Source organism: Diadema antillarum, unplaced genomic scaffold (assembly GCF_040938485.1).
Source record: "Diadema antillarum isolate AM-2024a unplaced genomic scaffold, OU_Dant_1.0 seq00000392_RagTag, whole genome shotgun sequence".
Lineage (NCBI taxonomy): Eukaryota > Metazoa > Echinodermata > Echinoidea > Diadematoida > Diadematidae > Diadema > Diadema antillarum.
Window position 1 is genome coordinate 403,037 of NW_027271387.1, and position 26,891 is coordinate 429,927.

At 39.3% G+C, this 26,891-nt stretch overlaps 1 protein-coding gene across 1 annotated transcript in view; it reads right to left on the reverse strand.

Moving 5' to 3' along the window:
- Window positions 1-26,891, reverse strand: part of LOC139731998 (myoferlin-like) — a 200,052-nt gene that overhangs the window by 57,450 nt on the left and 115,711 nt on the right. Inside the window, exons 39-40 of the mRNA XM_071642871.1 lie at window positions 3,329-3,433; window positions 1,459-1,590 (exon numbers count right to left, since the gene is read on the reverse strand). Of these exons, the coding sequence (XP_071498972.1) occupies window positions 1,459-1,590; window positions 3,329-3,433 (237 nt within the window). The remainder of the gene's footprint in view (window positions 1-1,458; window positions 1,591-3,328; window positions 3,434-26,891) is intronic.

Genomic DNA, 26,891 nt, shown 5'->3' on the forward strand with positions numbered 1-26,891 from the left:
ATTAAATGGCTACTGGGGAGAGGTCAAAGAACTCTCACTTTGACACATGCTATGCCTACATATCAAACACTTACTCTACTATTGCAACTTTTCATAAATACAAACTTCGACAGAGTGCAATTTGAGACAAAGAGGCTAGATAGACTTTACACACTAACAATTAATAGAATGAATCTCCCACAATTGTACTTTAAAAGAAAATGCTGCAATTTTTCTCTTTTCATAATCAACGCCAATTAAATAGAAGGGATGTTTTGGTAAAATTGGTTGTAGTAAGTAGTGATTAATGCCCTTGCGTATGTTCACTGGAGGTCTGTACTCCTAAAAATAAGCGGAGACAAATAATCAATGCCAAACTGAAAGTTTAAATTCGGCATTTCAAGCCAATACTACAAATCATGTCACGGCATGTATTGCACTTTGGATCTGAACTGTGCTATGGTAATTTCACCACATAGACACAAAGGATTTAATCTCAACTGTCCCCTTTGCAGAATATTGTAAAATCATAAATTTTTGTGTGTATTTTGATTTCATGAATTTTGCGAGAGCCAAGATTCGTGAAATTAAAAAGCATGGGAAAGTTCTTGTCTACACTGTAATGCACTGGATGCCAGTGGCAATTCACAAAAATTTCATTCTGCGAAAAAGGCCGTCGACTCCAATGAAACTTCATGCCGTGGATTTCTTGTTTTAGAGTACATACTATGGTATCTGTTGTCAGAATACTGATTGAACTCATCCAGTTTTGTAAGTTGCTTCTTTTTTTTTCTGAGTGATTCATTTAATCTTCCTAAAGATCATACAAAAAGATAAAGAAAGAGAGAACAGATGCAATAACTTGGGTTCTCTTTCTCCTCAGGACCGCAAGAAATCATTTGCTGTTCCTACATTGCAAGTTTTGATTTCTTATTCCATCGAAAGAAAATGCTTGGTCTTTTCTTTATTTCATTTCCCACTAATCTATTTTGAATCTCAAGGATCACTACAATGATTACATTGATTTGCTGTGACTTACAGGGAGCTCATACAATTATATTCATGCCTCTCTGGCTATCAAAATCTTTTCATTCATGTAAAGCACTTTAATCTGCACCAAATTTTGATTTTTCTGCCCTGCAAATAATTGTCTTTTTCCTTGCCTTCCTGGAGAAAAAAAAAATGATTTAATTTCATCTAATCGACCAATTTCTTCCACTGCTATGCTATGACAAGTACAATAAATCCTTGTACCATCATTACTCCACTTTTCACTTACCTCCTTATCTATCGTATGCTATAATTTATTATTTTCGCAAACGCACAATTTCTGGCTCCTTCAAGACCACTGAAATTTGACTAAACACAACTACGGTTTGACCCAGATCACTTCCCAATAGATTTTTGCCACCGAGAAAGCCCTACTTCTGTGTAACTCCGCTACTCACGACCATCTTTCTTTTGATGTATTGTTCTCACCTTGAATTCGCCGACCCCAGATGATTCCTCGTCTTCGTCGTCGTTGGCCTTGCCGCGGTTGAGTTCGTAGGTGTTGCAGAAGTCCATGAAGTGGTCGTTGACACCAAGAACCTCCAGGGGCTTGTTGTAGATCTGTTCGATGAGCGGCGGAGGAAGAAAAACACTCCTTCATTGCTCATTTTAAAAACTTGATACACATTAACAAAACGCCAATTGAAAAAAAAAAATTAACAAAAATTAACATAAGGCTTTGACTATTCTTCACACACAATTTTGCTATTGAAAGCTATCAACTTGTATTTCACAATTTTGTAGGCCTTACCTGGAATTTTATGCAAAACTCAATCAATATGTAAAGATTTGCACACAACTAATATGCAATAAACAATCTTTGAGCTAAATGTATTGCAGTGGAAAGAAAAAATACATTCCACCCTCTAAACTTTAATTATTCAATTCTGATTCCTTGGCATTTTTTCATGTGTTTAAACCTAGCAGACCGTATACTGTATATGCTGTTATTTTCGCATACAGATATTTTCGCGAATGAGGAGGTCACAGACATTTTCGCGAGATGTTATTTTCGCGAATTGACATCGATGCTAATGTAAATGTACTATTATTCTAGCATCTGGCAACATTTTCGCGCATTGTTAAATTCGCGATCCAACTGTGATTCGCGAAATTCGCCAAAATTAAACCCTCGCGAAAATAACAGCTTATACAGTACATGCATTACAAGATCTTACAGACATCAAATCGAGAGCTACGTACAAGCCAGTGCCTGTAGTAGACAACTGAACAACATACACTGTGTCATGGGGGGAAAAAAACCCCTCTTCTTACGATGTAATTATCCCATTACCTGACACACCATTCCTTAGCGTCAACTGTGCCACTATCACTTTGCCCAGTTTCTGCTGCGATCCATCTTTTTTTGTTGTTGTTAATTGTCTGACATAATGAGTATGTGTAATTTTCCCGTTCTGACACATTTTCCAAGACCCTCTCATTTCATACTACAAGAAAGAAAGAAAAGGCGATGGATGTGCCAAGTGCCATGTGCAAGAGTCATGTCTAAGGGAAGTAACCAATAGGAAAATATAATTTTGGTGTCGCGGCCGTCTACCCAAAGCACCAACGACAGCAATACGATCTTGTTAGGTTTGTTAATTCGTAACTGTAAACACAGGTGGGGTGGTTTGTTTTTATTTTGATTTGTATTCATTCGTTTATTTTTAACACAAGACCATGTGCAAAAAAAAAAAAAATCTACACACGAGTCTTTGCTGTTAAAATTTGTCTTTCACTTTCTTAGTTTCATAATATTATCTGATCTTAAAAAGGATAGTTGATGATTTGCACCAACATCCACTAGCCTGCATTTACAATGGCATAATATTAAAAAAGCAGAAAAAAAAAATGATTCCCTTTGGTTAGCCTACATGTTGGTCTGTTCCAATTATTTATGAAAAGTCAAAAGTAATCTGATTTTCACTTCCCTGCCCATTAGAAGGAAGCTGGTACGTTTGTAGAAATTGTCATTATTGCATAAAATATCTGTCGTGTGTTTTTGGCAACTTGCTGATACTCACAATATCAGTTAACATCTCATAAAATCAATAAAGAATGTACATGAAGTTCCATTGAAGAAGAAGAAAAAAGTATGAACTCATCTCCATTGTTGATATATTGCTTCTAGTAAAAAGTTCACACAGAAACTGCCTCAGCAGAAAATAAAATATTCTTAAACGGCAAATAAGTGTTCAGATACGGATCACTGGACTCTGTACCAATGCAAGTGAGGAAAATATGACTATTGTATTTCAAGCAAAATAAGATAGGTCTAAAAAATCAAATAAGACTTCACCTCAATTTTGTCATAGCCCTTCTCAAGATACTGGCCACACTTCTCCGTCTCGCCGGTGGAGGCGTAGTATTTGGACCACCAGTCGATCTCATCCTCAAAGATGTCCTGATACAGAGAGATGCCCATAACGAGGGAGAAAATGGCAAATATGGAGGTGAAAATGCAACGAAGGAGAGAACAAATGAGGTTGAATTAAGCGGGAGAAGAAGAAGTTAATGTCTTCCTAGCAAAATAAAATGGTCCTGATTCTTCGTTTGCTATACAAGCAGACAAAAATTATCAGCTAAGATGAAGTAAACAGGTATACAAAGAGAACGTTGAAAAGAGAGCTGCGCGTTCCTCAAAACGTTGGTCGATGCAAACGATGCGAAAATTGCCGAGAGCTTTATCCTGAGTTCCTCTTACAAAGCTTTATATAAGTAGCATCATGGGATGGTATGGGATGAAGAATGGATGCACACGGATGATGCCCCCCATCTCACCCCCCCCCCAAACTCCATTGACCCCACCCATCCCTGCATCCCCACCCAACCCCAATCAGCATCACTTCTGCCATCCCCCTACCAAATCCTCTTCCCTCCTCCTGCAATGCTAGTTGATGGCGCCCTCTTGCTGGATGCTGCTATGAGTGCAGACGCTTCCCTCGCAAACCCCAGCGGCACACCTGCTCACGCAAGAAAGGGGGGAAAAAAACAAAATGAAAAAAAAAAAAGAGCAGACAAGCCGGGACATGACAAACCCAGGGTTGAGCAGGGGTGATCTGGGAACAGCCTGCTTTGATTTCAGAAATAGCTTGACGTGGATTAAACGTTTTGCATCCACATTCAAGAGAAAAAAAATTAACCAACATCTCTTCTTCCTGATAAAAACACACATCTAAAGAGACCAAGAGAGCAGGAGAGAGAAAGAAAGAGAGAAAAAGAAAGAGAGAGAGTAAGAGCGTGAACTTTTTCCCCCACAATGTATGGCAGTATGCCAGGAAATTTTGACAGGAAGTAGGACAGCGCAGTATCAAAAAACCGCCAGGGGCTGGCGAACAAGACGACTATAAAGGGAAACTGCTGATTGGCTGATGAGAGTTGACTCGGCAGCTCTGGACTTGTGTTTACATGTCGCAGAGTGCCGTAGCGGCCGACCCAAGGACATGAAGAAAACCATTGGGGGTGAGTGAAGCGAGCGATCTGATTGGCTGCCGAGAGCTGGCCGAAAACACCTCCCTTGTTTACAATTTTTCCCTCGCTCTCTTTGCCCCTCCGCTCGCATTCAATCACTGCCCCTCCCTCGGCACAATGATTTGACAGAGTTACCTAACTGTGGCTATTTTCACCGAGGAGGAACAATAATAGATAATGTATTGCCCTGGAGTGAAAGTGGCCATGAAGTTGACCTGTCCAGTTTGGCCAGGGGAGGGTCAAATGGCAATTTTTTTTTTCCACAAATAACTTCAGGGGCATACATGTATCTTTCATTACACTGTACAGATAAACAGAGATTTGATAACATTATGGATATTAACAAGTTTGAAATATTCATGTGTAACTTCTGATGGCAGTTAGTGCTTCAAAGTTAGTTGGCCGGATATTCATACCACTGACCTGACTTTGGATGCTCTCACGAGCAAGAGGTATATGATTTAAACTTCTGCATTCAGTAAAATCTAGCCTTTGCTGAACAGGACAAATGTAAACATGATCTACAGAGAGATTTGATTTACTGGCCCAAACAGGTTTCTCACGCCTTGAATGTTGTCGCAAGACAAGCAATCAATTACGGAACATGACGTGACAAATCTGCCGAGCTGCCCCCGAGCTGCCGGAGTCCGCTCCGACACCTTTCATCGGAATCACGTGTGTCGAGGAACCAGCTTAATCCAGCTTTCGGCCGATGAACATCCCATAATGCCTACAACGCTGTACTTGTCACGAACGAGGGGGGGGGGGGGGAGAGGAGGGGGTAGAGGGAAGTGAGGGAGGAGCAGAGTAGTTCCTCTGCATCATCACGCCTTCCTCCTGCAACTTGTTGCCTCCATCTTGTGAAGTTGTTGTGCGGCCCAGTTGTCTGCCAAGCTGTCTGCTACTTCAAGGGGTATAAAACCAGAACTGGAAAACAGTGTACAGGGTTTTACCACATCTAGAAAACAGCTCATGGAAGCTTAAAAGTTGCCATTGCCAAGGCTTTAAACTAGAATTTAAATAATCTCAGCGCTAAAAGGAAGTACACTCTATTTGTGTTTGTGGGCATGGGTGTCGGGGGGGGGGGGGGGGGGGGGGATGGGGGCAGGTGGATGGAGCCTGTGCACAAGTTTGGTTTACTTCAGGCTATACTGAAATTTCATGTTCTCCTACATGACATTTCAGCCTTACCCATCCCCAAGGACATAAAAAAAACCTGCTTACTTTTAGGCGACACAAACAATCAAACAATTTGAGACAACTCCCGAAGAGATAATTTCAGATTAAATGACAGCGCTGAGTAAGCTGTAAATCCTTACAATGTACATGTGATAACGGTATGGATCACTGTCTTTGCAAAAACATTTCACACGGATTTCGGAAGATTTGCAAAAGGGGCTACCACCTTGAAAAAGTGAAATTGCCCCCCCCCCCCTTCATCAACCATCTTTTTACTGCTGATTTTCTCTCTCTCTCTCTCTCTTCCAAACTATCTTCCTACATGTATCTGTCCTTGCATTGAGCAGTGGGGCGGAGCTATTCTTGGCATCGTTTGGGATGAGAGTCTAGAGGAGAGAGAAGGCCTGCAGGATCCACTTCAGGAAACGGAAATAGCCGTCAAATCGTCTTCTGATTCCCTCGCCCCGAAAAATTGTGATGCGCTTGAAATTCTATCCGATGACTTAAGCTTGCACCCATTTCATGGAGTCTAGTGTGGCCTTAAATGGCACCATGGTAAAATAAAACGGGCACCCCCCCCCCCCCCGCCCTCAAAAAAAAAAAATATGCAAACATTTTGATGACACCAACGAGCTCTGATGTGCGCGCTCTTCTTTCGGGAAGTGGGGGAGGAGGGGCCACATGTTGACAATCGTTGGCATCTCGCCAAGAGACGGCCGAATCGTGGTGCTCGGCTGCCAAAAGGTACTACCACATGATGACAGATCTAATTGATATCAAAGTCAGCGGTGACGAGCTGGTGAGAGCAGATAGTGCCACGTGAGATTAAGAGGAGGGGGGGGGGGGGCTCGATGTGCCCCCTCTGCCGACCAAAACAATGGGAGGACTTAACGAGTTAATGCACGCAAGACCACCATCTTCTTTCTCTCTTTAGTCACCGCTACGCATATCTTCCCCACATTTTCACAGAATTTCTCCCCCCAGAAACGAGTCTCGTGAGCTGGGCAGTTAAGAAACGACACAATGGAGGGTGGGGGGAAATGGTCATTAGTTTTCCAGGGTTTTTTTTATGATTAGCATTTCCCTCATTGCCCCTGGTTTCATCTTGTGATCTGCTCTTCCATATCTTACATACCTTTAATAATCAGAAACAAAAATACAACATGAACACTCCGTTTTATAAGAAGAAAGCGAAGACAAAGCAGAAAGAAGAAAGAAAAGGCTGAAGATCAGATTCACTTAGCATTAGGTGGAAGAGAGCTCTGAATTGTATTAGTAATTACAAATTAGGGGTAAGAGAAACACAACCAGTAAGGATATGCAAATTACAGTACAGAATTTACCACTCTTGGAACTTCTTGCACTACTAGCTCAGTAGAATGGTTTTCTCATCATAAGCAAGCCACACATCTTGCTTTGCTTCAGAAAACAAAACAAAGACCCCCCAAAAATCCAAAAGAAACACAGAAAGCAACTGCTTTCCTGTACAGCTTCCCTTACAGGAAACGGTATAGCCTCGACACACAGGAATTTATCTACTACGTTGGCATTGTTTATGTCTATTTGCAGCTCCCTATTTATCTGTGCGCAACCACAACACAGTCAGAGCTTTTGAGACGTTGGACCGCAGCCAGTGGAAAACAGCTGTTTTCGCCCAGCGTAGTAAATACGGGAGTGGGATCAGCCGAATGGATTAAAGAAAAATCAAAACAAACCTTCACGGAACAAAGAGGAAAATTCAAACTGACAGCCAAACATCAACCGTACCAGGGTCTTCGTAAAAGTGTCCAAATAAGAATTTGGCTTCCAATCACACTTTTCATCGCCCCCCCCCCCCCCGAATCTGGATGTACCCATAATGCAATGCACTCCTACATACCTTTTATGCAACCATAAGAAGTGCCTGGGAATGGAGTCAACAGTTCACTGCTTTCCGCACGGATTTGTCCACGTGACTGAGTGGCTGTGCGCTCTAAAGTGAGCAGACGATGTAAATCCCGTACATCCAAGGAGTCCACCATTGGGAACAGCAGTGGTATGGTCCAACAACCCTTTTAGGCGTGACAAGCCGCAACATGTTGGCCCTTATTTTCCAGTTGTGTTTTTATTTCTTTCTGTTTTTTTTTTTGCAGAGACGCACACTGTGTCCCTGCAACATGTCTGGAAGTGTTTCCAAGGTTGTGGGAAGTACCTATACGGTCGTAGCTGCCAATGGCAGTTTAATGGACTATGGGGATTGGTTGGGGGGGGGGGGAGAAATAGGACGACAGGAAGGGGTAAGGGGGAATGGGGGAGGGGCTAGCAGGCTGGCTGTGCGTGATTATTAGTCATAGCAACAAGACCAGACATGCCAAAAATGCCACGTTATCACCACGTCGTCGTTGGCACAGACGATACTCCCGCCGTGTTTGTGTTTTTGTTTTGATACGACGGATCCCAAGCGAGGAGCAAAACGTAGTACCCAAGTCAATGGTAGTGTTGAAAAAAAAAAAAGAGTAACAATATTGCAGCAACCTGTTGACTATCAGCTGTAGTGTGCGGTGCGTCATACTTCGAGGCTCATCTACAACCCGGCAGTCTGTATATAGCCTCATACTAAGCTATAGGAAAGGCAGCAGGAAATTAGCACAGTAAATATAGGCCAGCGACATCCAAAACTGCTTTAAAGGGGCACCCATGGCAGTTTTCTGTACTCCTAACTCTTCTATGAATGGTCATAGCAATCTTAACTGAAAAATACATGCTGTACATCACCGGCATTTCAATCATTAAGCTCGGATTGAATACATTTCTGCCATGAAAGTTGCACAATTCTCACTGGTGTAAGAAATCTTTCAAGCTTGATAATTCATTCTTCCCCAAAAAACACAGCGTTCCCTTGTGCCAGAAAGGGAAAAATAAAACAAAACAATAAAATCAAAACATAAAGATACATTGTAGTGAGTGACAGAGAGAGCTAGACAAAGACAGAGAGAGAGAGAGAGAGAGAAAGGGAGAGAGAGAAAGACAGGGTGAAAAGTACTTTGACATTTAGAAGCCACAAAGCAAAACAATGCATTCTGGGTAATCCAAGCATGCCAACTTTTGTCCCCTGACCTTGCATCGTAGTAATGAATGTACAACCAGCTCACACTCGGTCCCGAGCAGTAAGGTGTGTATATTGACTCAATATTGTTGCCAACATGAAGATGCACTATGGCGAGCAGTTGGGGGGGATAGGCATGAAATGTTGTCTTAACCAAATTTGTTTTACTTTCATGAGGTGGGAAATGTTATAATCTAGCGAGATAACTTTCACCAGCCCTGGCATATACACATAGTTCTTGAAAAAAAAATAACCCAAAGTTATGACTTAGATCTGCATCACTTCCCCGCTTCATGATCCTTATATTTTGTGCACCAGAAACAAAAGACTTTTGATGCAATATCCAGCATGGATTTGCTAAAGTGGGACTATTTCGCGGAAGATATTTGCATGTGACAATCAAAGGCAAGAAGATGAGCAAAGCAGGTAGCACATTTTGTCGTCGATCTTGATCAAGAAATGGACATCAAATTTCTTTCAAAAGTTTTTAATATATACCATACAGGCTTTAAATATAATCATCAACTAGTATAGTAGGCCCTACACTATCAACACATGATCAGTTCTTGATCTGCGATTGATGGCACAAAGACCAAAACAGATGCAAAAAGCGGATGGTGCTAGATGCATGTATGTATATACACTGTAGGCATCGTGGCTGACTAATACGTCATATCACAACACACAAACTCAGGAAGCTTGACTTTGTGGGGACACGAGTCGGAATTGTTCGGGTAGGGTGGAAGTGACCATGCTTGCGCTGTTTCCAATGCTGAGGACACAAAACAAGTCAGTTAACAACAAAACAAAACAAAACAAAACAAAACTGGATTCTGCCATATGTGCAGCGGGGGGTTAAAAGTTCACCTATCTCTCAGCAATGCACCATAACAGCAGTCAAAACAATAGGCCCATCCACAACAGTTGCTCTTTTTTTTTCTTTGTCCTGCTTTCTCTCTCCCCCTCTCTCTTACTCTCTCTCTCTCTCTCTCTCCTTTTCTGTCCTTTTGTTTTTCCCTCGGGAGTTGAGCCGGGGATGATTCACTCCCGTCACGTGCCCGGCAATCGTGCTAGGAGAGATTCTCAACATCCGCCGCCAAATTAGATGGCAGTCATCTTCGATTTGGATGGTTACTTAAGGACCGAAGGATCTTAATTCGCCACTTCACTTCTTCCCCCCTCTCTCTGCCTTGATTAGCCAATACCGCGCCTCTGACAGTAATCTGTACAACACTTTGATGCCCCGTTATCCAGCTACATGTGATTGTAATTTTTCGTGGTGAGCTCGTTGCATCCTACTTACGTCAAGATTTATGAAAATTGGGGACGATGCGGAAACATCTTAACATTCAGCTCTTTAACCCCTCCCCCACCAACCCCCCTCCATTTAGCACAAATGTGCAAAGTTGTACAGCATGTAATGATTACCTTCAATTAGAACTGCCTTGCGCAATATTTCTGACGGACACAAAATCAACGATAACAAATGCGAGACCAAATGTAAGTCTTCCTGCCACATTCAACAACAAAAAAAAAAACTTGCGTGTCAGAAGCGCTGACGTGTTTGTTTCTTTTCTCAACACATCACTCTCCAGAATCAGGAAAGGGAAAACAAAAATGGATATCGCGAGGCAGATTTGTTATTAATTAACCTTGAAACTTTGCTAATTACCTTGCATGCCAAATGGCCGCAGCCTAGAAAATGTCACTCAGTAGCAAGGACAACAGACTCAAGAGGTTTTAGAGTGGAGGAAAAGTAAAAAATGAGGAAAGAAAAAGGAGCATCCCAAACTTGAACGGAAAGCATTCTCGGCTGCCGCTGATCCGAGCTCGGGAAAGCAGGTCCCCGGGATACCGTCAGGGATGTGTGTACACATGGCAGTGTGCCAGGGTCGTGAAAAAAAAAATAATGATAATAAAAAATAAAGGCAGACCTGGACAGCTAAACAGCTGCAGAATCCTCTTCAACTCACTTTCCCCAACTGCCCTTGTGGAGGAGAACTTTTGACAGAATGTACGTGACCTGATTACAACTTAAGACACTGTTCACTCCTTGCTCTTGTGTACTTGAGAGGATGTTGGGGCAAGGGCGTGGCCGAGAAAGACTCAAAGATCGCATCCCGCATCAACACGAAAACCCAGGAATCAGTAAGGCATCTATCAGACTGCATGCTTAGAAATGATTCCCTGCGACTTCAAAGATGCTCATATGGCTAGTCCTCACAAACAGTCCTAAAAATTTCCAACCATCCAACCAACTATTACAGATGGGTCAAAACATAATCAAACACAGGTATGACAACAGCTTTCAATCTTCCACTCTAATCAAATTTCAATACAAATGTTAAATCAATGCGAACAAAAACAAATCCCTAAATGATATAACAAATGCAATACGGTGTAACTTCTAGAGCCATTATCTATCTAAAAAGCAACAACAGCCTTCGTACATTACTGGTTCTTTTGGCATGCCAGGAGCATCCATCTGTGGGAAATGGTTCTTGGAAAAATTAAGGATTTGTTTTTAAACTTGAATTCAAAATGGGAAATAGACCATTATGCTTTCATTATGTCCTGCCTTTGCGGTGTAGCAGGAAGACACTTTCCACTGAAAGCTGCACATATTTCATCTCAAGCAGAAGATTACAGTTAGGTAAATCCCCCTCCCCCATACTAGAGCATCTCAGGAAATTTCCACACTGATCATACAAATCATGTGCTAACTAAGCACCTAACTTGGCAACGCCCTATGATTATCGCCTGGAAATCTTAATACGACATTATTGAGTAATTATACTCGACCACAGGACAAAACAAAACCCCAAAAGAGCATGACAGTGGTTTAGCTCAAGCTGTGATCAAATTTCCTGATGGGCTGCAAGTAAGATGCATGTAAATTAGACAAGAGACAAGGTTTTTGCAATGCACATGCGCTTCATACTTGGGAAGTTGAAATTTTGCCATATTATAGAATACCTGACAGAAGCCTGTACATTTGCATTTTCACCAGGAAAAAAAAAATCCACAAAAAACAACTAACGAATATCAAGACTTCAAACAATATTTGATTGTATGCCAATTAGATCCTCCATTCCAAAAACAATTTTTGCTGGGAAGCAATCTCAATCGAGTGTTTAGATATCCCAGTTTTCAAGCCAATTTTCCGTGAGATGACTTTATCTTTTCATCCACAACCGTTCCGTTCCTCACAGCGATCTTGTTGCTAGGTGCGGCCTGTCTTTGAGTAAAACCTTGGGCAAGCCTCGGAGCAGCTCTGGAAGATCTTCAAGGAAAAAAAAAAAGTCAGCAAAAAAACCCAGAATAACTTCCCAAACCTGGCTTTACTACTTATCAAAACAAAAATGTTGTTTGTATCCGTTTTGTATTACAGTCCATAATGCATTCACAAATACACTTTTGTATAAAGGGAAAGCAAATGCAAGGAAAGGAAAAAAAAACAACCTTCGATTACGACTAAACCTGAAATTTTGGCTAGGGCTCGTCTTCATTAATTGCTGATACAAAAGCCACTTTGGTGGGAAATGGGAAGGGGAGGTGGCAAGCTAGCGCTTTATCATTAACACATTATGCACGCAAAGGTATCTGATTGAGAAAAGAAAATGACAGAAAAGGTACATGTAGGTAAGGGGATATGCCACATTCCAATTTCCATTTCAATTTTTCCCATTTTTCCTTTTTATTTTAATGAATACTTGTTATCCATGTTATTGACCAGAGCAATAAGTTTTTAAGAAACAGTCAACAAGACAATGCTGTTGCTCCAAACCAGTGTATGATACTAGCTTGAGGCATCATTCTGAAGTGACATCATATTCCTAAAATATCTTCCTATTTTCTTCATATTGTTTTAAATTCTGACGTGTTAATCTCATCTCATTACAATTTCCGCAGAGTCCCAAATAAGGTGAAAGCTACGCGACTATCAATTATGATGACAGCAATTCAGTTTACTTCCGAAGTTCCCAGCAAACCAGACCGTATCAGTAAAACAGAGGCCGCATAGTAAGAGTTAGACTTTGGTCCCAGCAGATAATTTCACATCCTGTATCAGGCTATACTTGGATTAGGGAAAACCACTTCCATTGAATTCATAAATTCATTAGGCTTGCCCACTTTACATATTTTACCCTAATTTAGAATGGAAACCAAGGCAATAGCTCCTCTGGATGGTTTGTATTGACAACTTGGGATAAAAAAAACCCAGAAGGGGGGGGGGGGGGATAGGTAGCAAGAAGGATGACCCACCTTTTACTTATGACCAACTTTTCCATATTTTACTCTTTCTAAATCTTCTAAGTTGGGAAGGGGGAAGGAGTGGGGAGATTAAAAAGAGGTTGGCCCCAGTGAAAGCACTTCGGGTAGAAAAAGCATCGCAGGGGTTGGGGGGGGGGGGGAGAGGGGTAGCTATCATTTACCAGGGGAGGCTGGTGTGAGGGTGGGGGTAGGAAAGATTACAGAGAGGTTGGCCCCAGTGGAAGCATTATGGGTAGAAAGGGTATCTGGGAGGGATACATGTAGCTACAATCGTCATTCACCAGGAGAGGCTGGTGTGTTGGGGGTGGGGGTTGGGAGGGGGTAGGGAAGGATTTGAATACCATTACCCTGCCTGTCAGTCCTATGCAACTTTTTTAAACGTTTATTTCGACGACATAATATTTAAAGGAAAAGGGAGGGGACCTCATAAAGAATACAGTGTAGTTCTGCAGGATATTTCTGCTCACCGCAGCATTGTGCAAACAATGTATTTGCATATTTGGCTGGCAAATACTAAGCGCCTGAATTGGAGACCTGCTTTTATTCTTTATCATTTCCAAGCGCAAACATTCCATCACTGGGCTGAGGGGGGGGGGGGGGGGGGGTGTGGATGGGATAGGGGAGCAAAGCTGGAATTTCATCGCTAATGCTGATTTCATTATAGCGAAGAGGCCCGTAGTGTTATCTACATGTATTTAGAGAGATTTACAATCATCATGCACAAATTGAATTTTTTTTTTAAAGCATAAAAAACAAACAAACAACCTTCTGGAAGGGTGCCATCACCGCGGCAACAGTAAAAATACACAAAATCTGTTTCAAGCAATCGAGAATATCACCTCTCCTTTCAGGTCGTCTGGCGTAGGCTTCCACTGGACGGGCGATATTGCATCAAAAGGATACAAAAAAATGCAGACTCAATTAACTTCACTTAGCAGGGCTCCATCTGGGGCTCATTGTAGCTCCACCCATATTATCATTTTTGACTAACGCCCAGCAACAAACTTAACCCCCCAAAAGAATACCACACCTTGTGGGGTGGAGACGAAGGTGAGGGGTGGGGAGGGGGTTTTGAGAATTCACAATCGACAATAGTCCTGGAATTCCTGACTTGGATTCCCATAATGACAATGTGACCATCTCCCTTTTCTTGAAATTTTTACATACTTCGACTCTGAGTCACAGGATGTGACATCTTCGCCCAATTTTCGAAGGTGAACGACTTGCTCCGTGATAATAACAAACCACAGTCAAATAGGTTTTTCCGCACTGTCAGGATATGATAATTAGAATCTTTTTTTTTCCCCTCTTATTATATTTTGAATCAACCAGTTCTCTAGCAGCAGACTGGAATGCTATGTATTACTTGACATAGTCTTGAACTCCCCAAGTGGCAAATTATTCGTAGAGATGGACATCAGTCAGAGTAAAAAAAAAAGCAGACCTTTTATTCATATTTCTGCTTCAGTGACAGTTGTACTGATATTTGGTAGATTATGATGAATAAGCCCCACCAGAATCACAAGAGAACGGTTAAATTCCTGCCCTAAGATTCTGAAAATTACTCTGCCAATATAAATCCCTTTCAGTGCAGAAGCATCAGAATGCTGAAGACTACCAATCAAAAAATGTCTTACAAAACGATGTTTCCTGCCAGATGACATGCCATTGTTGACTTCTTTTCTGATTAAATTCCTGTAAGCCCAGCATTTTTGGTCAGAACCTTGTAAAGGGGACACAATATGGTGTCACAGTGATATGTATGTATGGTAATCCTCAGAGCCTTAGTAAAAAGCTTGTATAGTTTAACCATTAGGAATGTATTAAAGCATTGATTGACTTTCAAAAAGGCATCTCTTATACAAGCACACATTAAAATCGAGTCATTAAAGGAGACGCTGCCAGTACTAGTAGAAACATCCCCCTCCCCCCAACAAAGCAAAAAGGGGATATCATTCACCCACCTCAATCTAGAATAAAAAAACATTTCCGTGTAATCTTCCCAAACTGACAGGGAATCGGGGAAATCTCACTCTGAAATGGTAAATCAATCTTTATCTCGTTAAGTTCATTTTGACACGCATCTTACTCCAATTAATCTTCCCCCTCATCTCGTACATGTAGCTGGCCCACAGCTCCCCGCTACCGGGAGCCAAGAGCCCGAGGAGGTCTCTCTCGCGCTAATTCACGGCTAATCTCTCAACGATCCGACCCCCTGGAACGCATGACAGGAAGTCGGACATTAATGGCGACATGTTCGTTCGGTTTCCGTGTGAGCGGCATTCTTCCAAGCGTCGATTGTTCTGCAGTGCGTGACTAAGACTTACTCTGTTCACCGCCATAAAGAAAAAAAAACGCAACAAGCCTTTTACCAATTAACATTTCTCTTCTCTTTTTTCTGCACTAATAAAAATTCCCGGCTGCGCTTTTCTGGGGGTTTTTTCCCCCCTCTGCGGCTTTTCCAAGATGTAGGATAGGATGTTTACCTAATTCGGTTTCAGGAAAATTTGATAATGACAAAGGATTTGTCCTCTTGTCAATCTACACAAAGTAGTTTCTGTAGTAACACAAATTCTATTGTGCCATTGTACAGTGTTAATCCAAGGAGGTCACTTGGAAAATGTGCAATAATGTCAAATCAATAAAAAAAGGGGAGGATCCCAAATTGGTAAAATGGGGTAATCATCCACATAAAATCAGAGGACAATCTAATCTTGTGTTTTCAGAGCAAATCATGAACGATATTAGATACAAGTGTACCTTGCAGCTACCCTTTCACCAAGACGAATTAGGGTGGAGTTTTCTTTGGTGTTTTTTTTTGTTTGTTTGTTTGTTTTATGCTAAGATTGTTAAGGCAAAGTTTGGCTGAGGTGTTGTAGTCTACTGGAAAATGTACCATGCTTTCAATGAGTAGGTATTGGGTTCAAACCCCATTGGGGCACTAGTGTGTGTATCCCCTATGATGTCTTTATCCACAGCACAAGTCTCTACACAGGTGTCGATGGGTACCTTGGGATTAAAAGAAACCGAATGTTTATATGGAGTTACATTTTTAATAGCTTGTGCCTGCCACAAAGGTGTCAGCCTTGCTGGCCTTCTTCTTAGAGGAGTTCAGTGGGGGTCATCCCACAAGACCGACACCCATGAGTCATACAGCCCACGAGTCCTACAGCCCACAAGTTTGACACTAGGCAAATAAAGCCCATGAGATCGACACTAGGTAAAAACATTCCACGAGTTCGACAGATACAACACGGGGTTTAATGTGTCAGTCTCGTGGGCCTTGTTTGCTTAGTGTCAAACTCATGGGTTGTATGACTCGCAGGCTGTATGACTCGTAGGCTGTATGACTCGTGGGTGTTGGTCTCGTGACGTGCACCCGTTCAGTGAGCGCTCTGAAGGTGAACAGTTTTTATAATGATGCCAGCATCATGATATGGTAGAAAGATTTTATTTTTTTTTTTAAATACCATCATCATCATAAAGCATGTAGCATGGCATACCACATCTTAATACTACATCAGAGAAAGTGTAATACTGGCATGCATCACTTAATACTGCAATACCATAAGCCCAAGTGTCATGGGATTGATCCAATGTGAGTCTATGCAAATCTGTGTTGAAGAGTCTCCCTCCAGCAATTTGCCTGAATCAGGGCCTAAAAATAAGCCCTGTGCGCAAGTTTCCGTCATTCCTAGTAAAAGTACATTGAACTCACTTGAGGTGTACATGGAATCCTATGATCTAATAGTAAACACACTTGCTCAGAATTTGTTGGGCTGGATGACTCAAGTTTCAAACTCATACAGCCCCATAAAAAAACTAACCTCTCTCATTTTCTGCAGCAGATTGCATAAATATGGGGAGAAAAGAAAAGAAAAGCCATGAAACGCATGCAGAAACATATAAAATGATGAAAACAAAACTCAAGAAAGTTCGAAATGAAATGACTCTTAGCATACATTCATATTGTAACATATTCTCAATGATAAGCTACATGTACATGTTTGTACATTGTACACTTGAATATTAATAAAAAAAACCATCACAGTAATATGAGCTCATATAAAACTACCATGCATGAGTCTAAGTTATTTGATTAGCTGGTGACAACGTCTGGACTTTGGATCGGACAAGTTTACACAATTACTCAGAATAAGAATCACTGTGACGTTAATTTCTTCTTTTAATTTGTGCATTCAAGTCATCAATTACCAAAATTCAGGTAAAAATATCTTTGTAGTTTCATCTGATATTTAAAAATACATTATTAGTATTTGAGCGCTTTGATGCATCTACAATGAAAAAAAAAAGTTCTATATATTCTGTAGAAGATGAAATAGTATCTTTGACTCCTGCAAATTATGTTTTTTTTTTCCAGATCCTCACATAATATCTGCATTATCCCTAAAATTTGTGACGAAATCTTATCACAGTTCATCAATTCCTCCTACTAGCTATAAAATTCCATTCTCAGGAGGACTGCGTACAGGTACTTTGCTGAAAATGACATCACTGAGAGCCAGAAAATATTGATACTACAGTTGTACCTTTGCTTCACACTTCTTTCTCATTTCTGTTTATTTTTTACCGGAGAAACCAACTTTTTTGTGTAGCAGAGTGATTTCAAGCACATTCTTATCTTGCCAAACCAAGCACACTGCACACAGAAGAGCAACACTTGTTCAACACAATTACAAACATGGATATGAATATGTGGGAGATGGAAAAACTATTTTTTGAGAAAGGAAATTTTGTCGGTACAACATACGTTGTAATATTAAACTTTAAAATTTTGGTGGTTTTGGCATTTTTCCAGCACAGATATTTTCTGCAAATGTTTCACGGTAATGCCTTTCACATGATTATGAAACGAGAGACAGACTTGCAGTATTCTGTACAGACACAACACAAAATGCTCACAGGCTTCAAAGCACGAGTTTGAAAGCAGTTTGCTCAGAAATCACCGGATCGCATCACAACAACATAACTACACTTGTCAAGCACAATTTGTGAAATTGGGGCAAATTTCAACATTTGTTGCATTGTTCATGGCCAAAAAGGAGTAGAAAATCAAAAGAAGAGAAGAAAAGAGGAATCAAAAGAGGATCACTGGAGAGGATTTCTTATTAAACAATCTGACATGTCTTGAGCTGACAATTACACAGCAACACATACAACGTATGGACAGCATTGTATGGACAAACAAATACTGTACCTACACGTGTATGTACAGCACCTGACAATAAACCCTCCAGTCCTAAAGACATTTTGCCTCAGAAATTATCCCCCTCAGTCACTGTTCACTTCATGTGATTTCAGTGTCTAAAATTCATTTGATTTGATCACCTAAAATTAATTTGATTTCATCTTCTGATGCTCACGGCATGTCTCCTGTGCTAGAAAGACTGGGTGGAACTGATACAATTGATTACATCTGCTCAAAATCAGATAGAACTCTACCTCAAAAATATGCCACTTTGGGGGATTAACACGAATTTTTTCCCACTGAAAACTAGTCCCAAGTATACTCAGGCAGGTGTCTATGGGAAATGTGTGTTATAGCAAAATCAGCTCGGTCCCAATGGGTTAAGCTTCTAAAATAGATTGCCAATTTGAAAATTTGCTACAAATAAAACAATTAAAGAGGCATTTGAAAATTCTGAAACATCTGAGACGTAACAATTACGTACACATATGAATTAAACAAAATAAGGGCTTAATTGAATTTTTTTTTCTATCTGTTTTTTTGCAAAACTTATAACAATGACTGGTTAAAGAATAGAAATAAATAAGAGTATCAAGGTAAACCAAAAGCAAAGTAATGTGGTTCTAGGACTCAAGGGGTTATAAAAACATAAGGAACATTAGCAACATACATTACACTCATTCCTTTTCATTTTCCCCTTTTAAGAGCTCTTTCTTTTTGCAAAATTACCAGCAAAAATAGGAAACAGTCATGCTGCGCATTCCATTTTTACATTTAATACCAACATTCAGGCATACGCGGTTTAGACGTTAAATTCAGTCTCCACACATTTAACTACTCATACAGAGCATGTGACTGCCTGCTATCCCCCCCCCCCTTCCAAAAAAAACCTAAAGCATCCCATGTAGGACATACAAAAAAAATGCTAATGCAAAAAAAAAAAAAAAAAATCGAGGTAGGAGAGATATTGCTTTAAGTTGATTTTTTCCATTAATCATGTTTTCTGCACCTCATTCATAGAATATTTTTATTTCAGAATTTTAATTTGTGTTTTATTTCTTTTGCTAGCTCTTTGGTTTTTGTTCAAGTAGACAGCATCGGAGTGAGACGAGCATCTTATTTAAAATCAAATGAAACACATGAAAAATTACTGGAAAATGAATGAATTTAATGCTTCTGATATTGGTTCATTCTATCACATGAGAATTTGATGGTCTAAATAGGCATATGAAGTTAGAATTCAAATGATCACTATAGTAACGCGTCTAACATTATCAAATGGTATACTGAGTAAAATTGAGTGAAGACATCGACCACATGTTTTTGTCTGGTGCCACGAATATTCTTTGACCAAAGACAGAGCAGCGTGAATTCTCTCATACTAATTGCAGATTGTACACAAATGTGAACAATACAATTCAAAACGACACTTTAGCATTATTTGCAGTTGACTCTGAGAAGCAGTTGAATGATTTGTGCAGTTCTCACATCATTTCGCCACACTGCTCCTTCCTTTGAGTAAAACCCCTATCCCTACTTTATAAAACTTGACGGCACATCAGACAGTTCACCATGAAGCAATGCACACTTGATTGTGGTTATTAAGCATCGGGTTACGAGGCGGGCGCGGCATGCATTGCGACAGATGTGACAAACAGACCTTTTGAAATGAGGAGTTAGAGAACAGAAGATTTTTATCACCAACCTTCGACGGCGACAGTTCCTTAAGTTCGATCTAGGACAGAGAAGAGCCCAAACACCAGTAGAATATTATGAGAGATTCATCAATACACCTCTAAGAATCAAAATCAAAGATCATGCACCCTAACCACACTGTCACACACCACAGACAATCCACAAACATATAATTGATACAAATGCAGCAAAAAAAGAAACACCATGTTTAATACCACTGTATTCAAAGTACGACAAAAATTGTGTATAAATTCAGCACACCATATTTATGCGGCCACATCACCTGCATTCATTTGATGGCTGTTTTTGTTTGTTTGTTTGCTTGTTTTTCACACCCCTGCCTGAGAAGGCATGTGTTCATTGCTCATTTGTCTTTTGCTTGCTATGGATGAAATGGTGATTCAGAGGATTCTCAGATTTATGGTGCTGCAAGTATAGAAATTCAATTTAAAAAGAGGGGATACTGTGATAGAGAATATGAAGAGTATACTAATTCTAATTCCACTTCAACATCTTCTTCAGATAACAAACCCTTACCACATACTGGGGTAGAGACTTTTGTCTTGTAGCTTTAAATGCACACACCCAATCGTACACACCTTTAAAAAACAAAACAAATTAAATGAAAACATTTTTGTTTTTTGTTTTTTGTTTTTGTTTTGTTTTCCAAAGAGTGAGTACAAGGAAGGGGTGCCAATCATATCAGATCTGTAACATTTCACAATAATCCCCATGCACAAGGCACAATTGCTAGAGAAAAGCCATTGAGTCCCACAGCCCCTGTTTTACAACCATACATGTGAGTGGAGGGAAAAAAAAAACAACAATCAAGTCTTCTATCCCCAGTCTCAGGTTCATCTCCATCCTACCCCAAACATACATGTATCACTGTCTACCTACAAGCTTGTAGACTAGCTTCATCAGAACCAGCTCACATACACCCTGTATTCTGAATATTGCACTCCCATCACAACCAATGTTACCTCCAAGACAGTGCAGATTTCTGACACCACCAAGTCCAAAAACTATATTAACTATCAACACTTTCCTTTAGTCTATAGCCTCATTTCAATCGAACCATAAGATCTGCATTTTCCTTTCCACAGGACGAAGCTTATGAATAAAGTTATCGCTATGCCCAGGCACCATACTGATATGCAGCATTAGGGTCTTTACAAGAATAAAGACACATGTATATAATGCTGTGCAAAAGGGGTCTGACAAAATTGATGGTTTTGGATAGGAATTTTTGACACACCCTCACGCTATTTCTGAATTTCTTTTTGCCGAATGATACAAGTTTCTTGAAGACTTTCTTCTGATGTATGGCATGATGGAGAGAATAAAAAAAATATCAACAGAGAAGAAGAAATGAGAAATGATTCTTTGAAGAAAGTCATTCAAAGATACATGGATTATCAACACACTCCAGGAAAACACATCATACACAAGATTTCCAGATAAATCTGCCACATAGCAGTAGAAATTGATAGGGTGCACATCACAAGACCGACACCCACGAGTCACACAGCCCACGAGTTATACAGCCCATGAGTCCTATAGCCCATGAGTTTGACACTAAGCAAACAAGGTCCACGAGACCAACAAATTAAACCCCATGTTGTATCTGTCAAACTCATGGGCTGTAGAACTCGTGGGCTGTATGACTCGTGGGTGTCAGTCTTGTGGGATGACCTCAACTGATATACATTGTATCTCTTACCATCTGTAATAACATCAAAAGTAAAACGGCTATATGAATGTCTTAAATTGTATCACAAGTACAAACACACAATCACTTTCTATCAGAAAAAACAGCTGTGAAAGGATGTTGCAACTGGAATTTTGTGAATTTATGAGCATCTGAACAGTTCCACTGCCAAACAATACTTTTGTGGTTGGATGAAACACGCATGACTTTGGACAGGTGAGCAAATTGCAACCAACTCGGTCTGCACTCGTCATGAGCAACACACAACTGTAAGGCCAGCAACTTGACATAAATTCTTTTGAACTTCGTCATGATCATTTTTTTTTTTTTGGGGGGGGGGCAGGTTTGAGGAGGGCATATTGAAGGAGATAGTGTATGCATATGACTAGTCACACAGTCTCCTTGATTTAAAAAAAAAAAAAGAAGAAAAAATACTCTCCTTGTAAATTGCTGTCACATGCAGATGTTTTAATAGAGGAAAATCTGCAGTCGTATACCAAACAGTATGAAGGGGCTGGTAAAATTACTACATTGTTCTCAACTGGTTTGCACTTAATTTGGATCAAGAGGATCATGCTTCATTCTCATTATCCTTTGAAGCTTGCTCTTGCATCCTAACTTCAAGGACCACTTTAAAAGGGGGAAGATAACGGAATCATCTTTTTTCACTCTACTTTGCAAGAGTGATAAAAAATGTGCCCGCATCATTCTTGATATTCTACATTCTCACACGAATGTGACACCATCAGTCAAATCACAGAGGCGTTATCGGTACAATGGACACAGTGATTGATGTGCATGAGCGATGGTAGTACTGGACCAGCAGGGAATAGGCAAGCGCAAAGTATGGCTCCATGTCCATACCACATAGAATGAGATTTCGAGCCACACATTATTGAACATGTGGGACTGAGCAAATGTGAAATGCACTGGTAATCTTATCCCACACATAGGGCAGGTGGGAATCCCTCCCTGGACAAATCCAGGGCACTGCGAAATATGATGATTTCATTTTCATCACACCTTCAAAGTCAGAGGATATCAGATATCAAATTTCCTGGAAAACGCCACTACGGAGAGGTACCTGGCCAACAAACTTGAGGTAGAGAGAATGCTTTTTTCAAATCCATGTCGAGCGGAAAAAATGGATACATTTCAGGAAGATGATACAATTGCAAAGCACACTGCAATATCACTTGCTTGGTGGTTCATTTTCCTATCATTATCATGTAAAGAAAACAAAAATCTATGACTCTGAAAAGCAAAACACAACATGATTTGGCAATCCCTGCTGCTCATGTTTTTCTTGAAGCAGAGACATGACGAAAAGGGAATGAAAATGATACAGATATCATATTCTAATTTGATAAAAGCAATGACTATCTTGTGAAATAAAGTGATAGAAATAGACATACGTGTAGAACTAGGAATCTTTACCAAATGTGATATCACAATTGTGAATCAACAACTTCAAACAAGATGGAAAATGTATTCTACAAAACAAAATATCAAAAATAAAATACACTATTGTGAGTTGTTAAATATGATTAGAGTGTCCACTGAATACATTTTCTGTTAATAGTATGATTAGTATCTAACACTACTGTCTAGCTAGTTGTAAATCATGCACAACAACATAAAAACAATTAAGGGAACTATTGGTTACACAATATAACAGAAAACAATAAAAACAAAGTACATTGTACATGATGGCCACTTTAGTATACAAATTGTAGCAATGAATTTACATTCAGGAATTCCCATAGAATTTCAAAGCTATGATTCAAGTTGAATTTACCAAGAGCAGTATCTCTTTGTATGTGCTTTTGTTTTTGTTTTGAATTCATAAAGCCATTTAATCGATGTTGAAAATTTGATATTAAAAAAAATTGTGTTTTGACACTCTTTAGACTTCCTACCTTTTTTTAATCTGTTCCTTCAAAGCATTGTGATCTGAAATAATTATTCAAAATTCATTTTCACTCTTAAAGCATTGTATTTATGCAAAGAAATAGACATATATAATTTTTTTTCAATCAAATATATGCGACCACTGAACTCAGATGCATCTTAAATATGACTGTTCCTCTAATCCAAACAATAAAGAAAGAGGGAAGAAAGAAAAAATAAACATGTGTCTAGAAAAACAAAGAAAATAATCTCAAACACAGCAAATAATCATCTACGATGGTGAATCTCAGCTCACTACAAAGACGAGTAAAACACACCAAAACACTTCTAAGCTACATTTCTGTTGGCCCATTCAGCCTAATACCCTGTATATCTCGTACCTAATGGGATATGTGACCCTGCATCACAAAACAAACAAAAAGTCGCCAGACATGAAATTTCAGTTAAGACTATATTCTGAAAGAGCAGACTCTAAGCTTTAAAATGATGTATAACTCAAATCAAATGGACTCTCCTAACCTATCTAAATATTGGAAGGAAAGCACACACTCGGAAAAAGTGTGAACTGAGAAAAGAGGCTATGAAGTACAGTGTCTATTCAAGCGCATAATCTTCACCAAGCTGTGCTGGCTGTGCGATGACTGGGACAAAAAAAAAAAGGATGTAAACCGCCTGAGTAACAACAATGAAGGGATTATCAGATTAAATTGAAATTAAGCATGCCTTATTAACACATTCTGTTCATAATTAATGATAACTTTCAAAGCAGTAGCATTATCCTTTCAAAAGTTATTAGAGTTGAAAGTGAAGAGTGAGTACAAGCTTTTGAAGAAATGAAAAGTGGTCTCTACAGACACACCTAATCACACTATTCTACCAAAAAATGTTTGAAATAAACTGCTTAAAAACACACTTTCCTGCCTATTTTATGACCCTAAATCTTATTATAATGTAGAAGAAGACTTGCTCTTTCAGAAAATATGAAAAAGTCAAGATTGGCTATGTTGACCCATTTCATCTATTTTCAGTCCTCACACAAAATCAGTGTGTGCGACTTTTTGTTCGTTTTGTGATGAACGGTCACATATACAACCATGTACCTGGTTACATTCAAGTGATTGCTTGTGATGTAAACACAGAAAATTTAATTGATATGTGATTAATGTCACTTCCTGCCTCTGAATTAAGAGCGGAAGTCTCATAAATGTTTTGATAATTATTGTTAAGGGGGATACATTACATTACAAGATGAGTCACTTTGAGCAAATTTTGATTTATAGGGGTATCACATTACAATTTACATGATAATTTTGAGATATTGTGCAATCAAAGAAAATTCTATATTCTTCAGTTCTGGAATATTACATTGTATGTTCATTTTTTAAAACTGCAACCAACATTTTTTTTTTTTAATACAAATAGTTTTTGGAGAAAGATTTTACTAACTTTTTATACTAAAAACTTAACAAATGTTCATTCTGCCAAAGGATGAGTAAAACAGATGGGCCTTGGAGGGTTGTGGTTTTGTTATGAAACATCAAAAAGGAAACCTTGAAACATTTATTTCATTATTTTGGATAAAGATGTATTGTCTGCATTGCATGTGCATGCATCTGTGTGTGTGTGTCTGTATATACACTACATATGTGCAAATAATACAAGTACATCATATATGTGACAAGTTTTGGTGTTTTAACTCATTTGCAGCATAAACATGAGGCATTGCTAATTTAGAATCTACCTGCTATCATCTTTCAAAATCTCAACATATATTTGACTACATTGTATTACAGTGTAGTCTAATCATACTATCTGAATTTGAAGGAAAAAGAAAAAACATCTTTAAACTCCTTGTCATTAGTTTATCAAACATTTCATTACAGTGAGTGATCTTATGCTTATCCTGGAATGCATTACTGCATACAATCAACATTGCTTGGTATTACAAGTTAAAGTGAGATTAACAAAAAGCATGTGTAAATGAAAGACAACTCAGACTTAATTAGAAAAAGTTAATCTCCTCTTTTCAGCTGAGCAAGATAAAGGAAAATCAATTATCAGGAGAACATTTACATTTTCAACTTCATACCAAATGTTTTGCAGTAAGTTGTATCTGCTGCATTTTTCCCATGATGATATAATTAAAAAAAAAAAAAGAAGTGAATTCTAGTTCCTTAATCCAGTCCAACTTTCTTCTTATTTTTTGAATTCACAATAAGTGAAAGTGTGAGAATGGGATGTGGGCAAATTAAGTGTCAATACAAGGTCTCGTCTGTTAAAATGGTTGACGACTTTTGCTTCACTGTGACGGCAGCTGCGTGAGATTTTATTGTGTGACTGTGTGCATTGATTTGGTACAGAGATGATGAGATAAAAAAACAAAACAAAAGCGAAGTGCTCATGCAATGTGTAAGAACCATTGATCTACATAGGAGGTTGTATCTGGACATCTCATTGGGCCATTTATGTTGTACAAACAAGTAAAGCCGCCGTGGCGCCATCTTACCAGGCACACTCTATGGGGAATTACACGCATTTTCCAGCAGAGACTGGACAACACCAAGATCACATGATGTCATGAGCTCTGTACACAAATGTATGTGAAATGTGCATGGTAAGATGGCGGCATGGTGGCTTCAAAACAACTGACCAATGAGATATCCAGATATTTCCTCTAGAGATCAGTGGTACGACCGTGTAAGATTTCCTTCTCTCTCTATGGCAGCACGTCAACACAACTTACCGATTCCTCTTTCTTGGGTTTACTAGCAAAGAGTGATTCACTCTATTAGTCGTATGCAGGGGAGGGGAGAATGGTATAGATGTATTGAGTTAAGAATGAAGACGACTCATGAGGTCAGTGCCAACCTATGGCACATAATGATGGATCTCTCTATATTTCTGTTATCAGAGGAGCACTACAGTATCTATTTCTTTATTCCAAAAGGAGTTACTGTCATGGGTGCATTAAAATTTATAATGGTAATATTAAACAAGAATGAAAATGATAATAAGAACAATACTTGATAGAGATTACAATAATGATGGTAACATTAGTAAAAATGTGTATAAAGATTTGTTTTTGATAAAACTGTTGACGACAATAATCATATTAATAATAATAATAATAATAATAATAATAATAATAATAATAATAATAATAACAATAATAACAATAATAACAATAATAATAATGGCAATAAAGTCATAATTAGAATAATGGCTTTGATTAAAGCTTCAGGTCAGTATTTTTAGCTACTTCTGGGCCACACAAAACTAATTATGAAGAAATACTACAACTTTAACTTTTGTACTGACACTTGTTT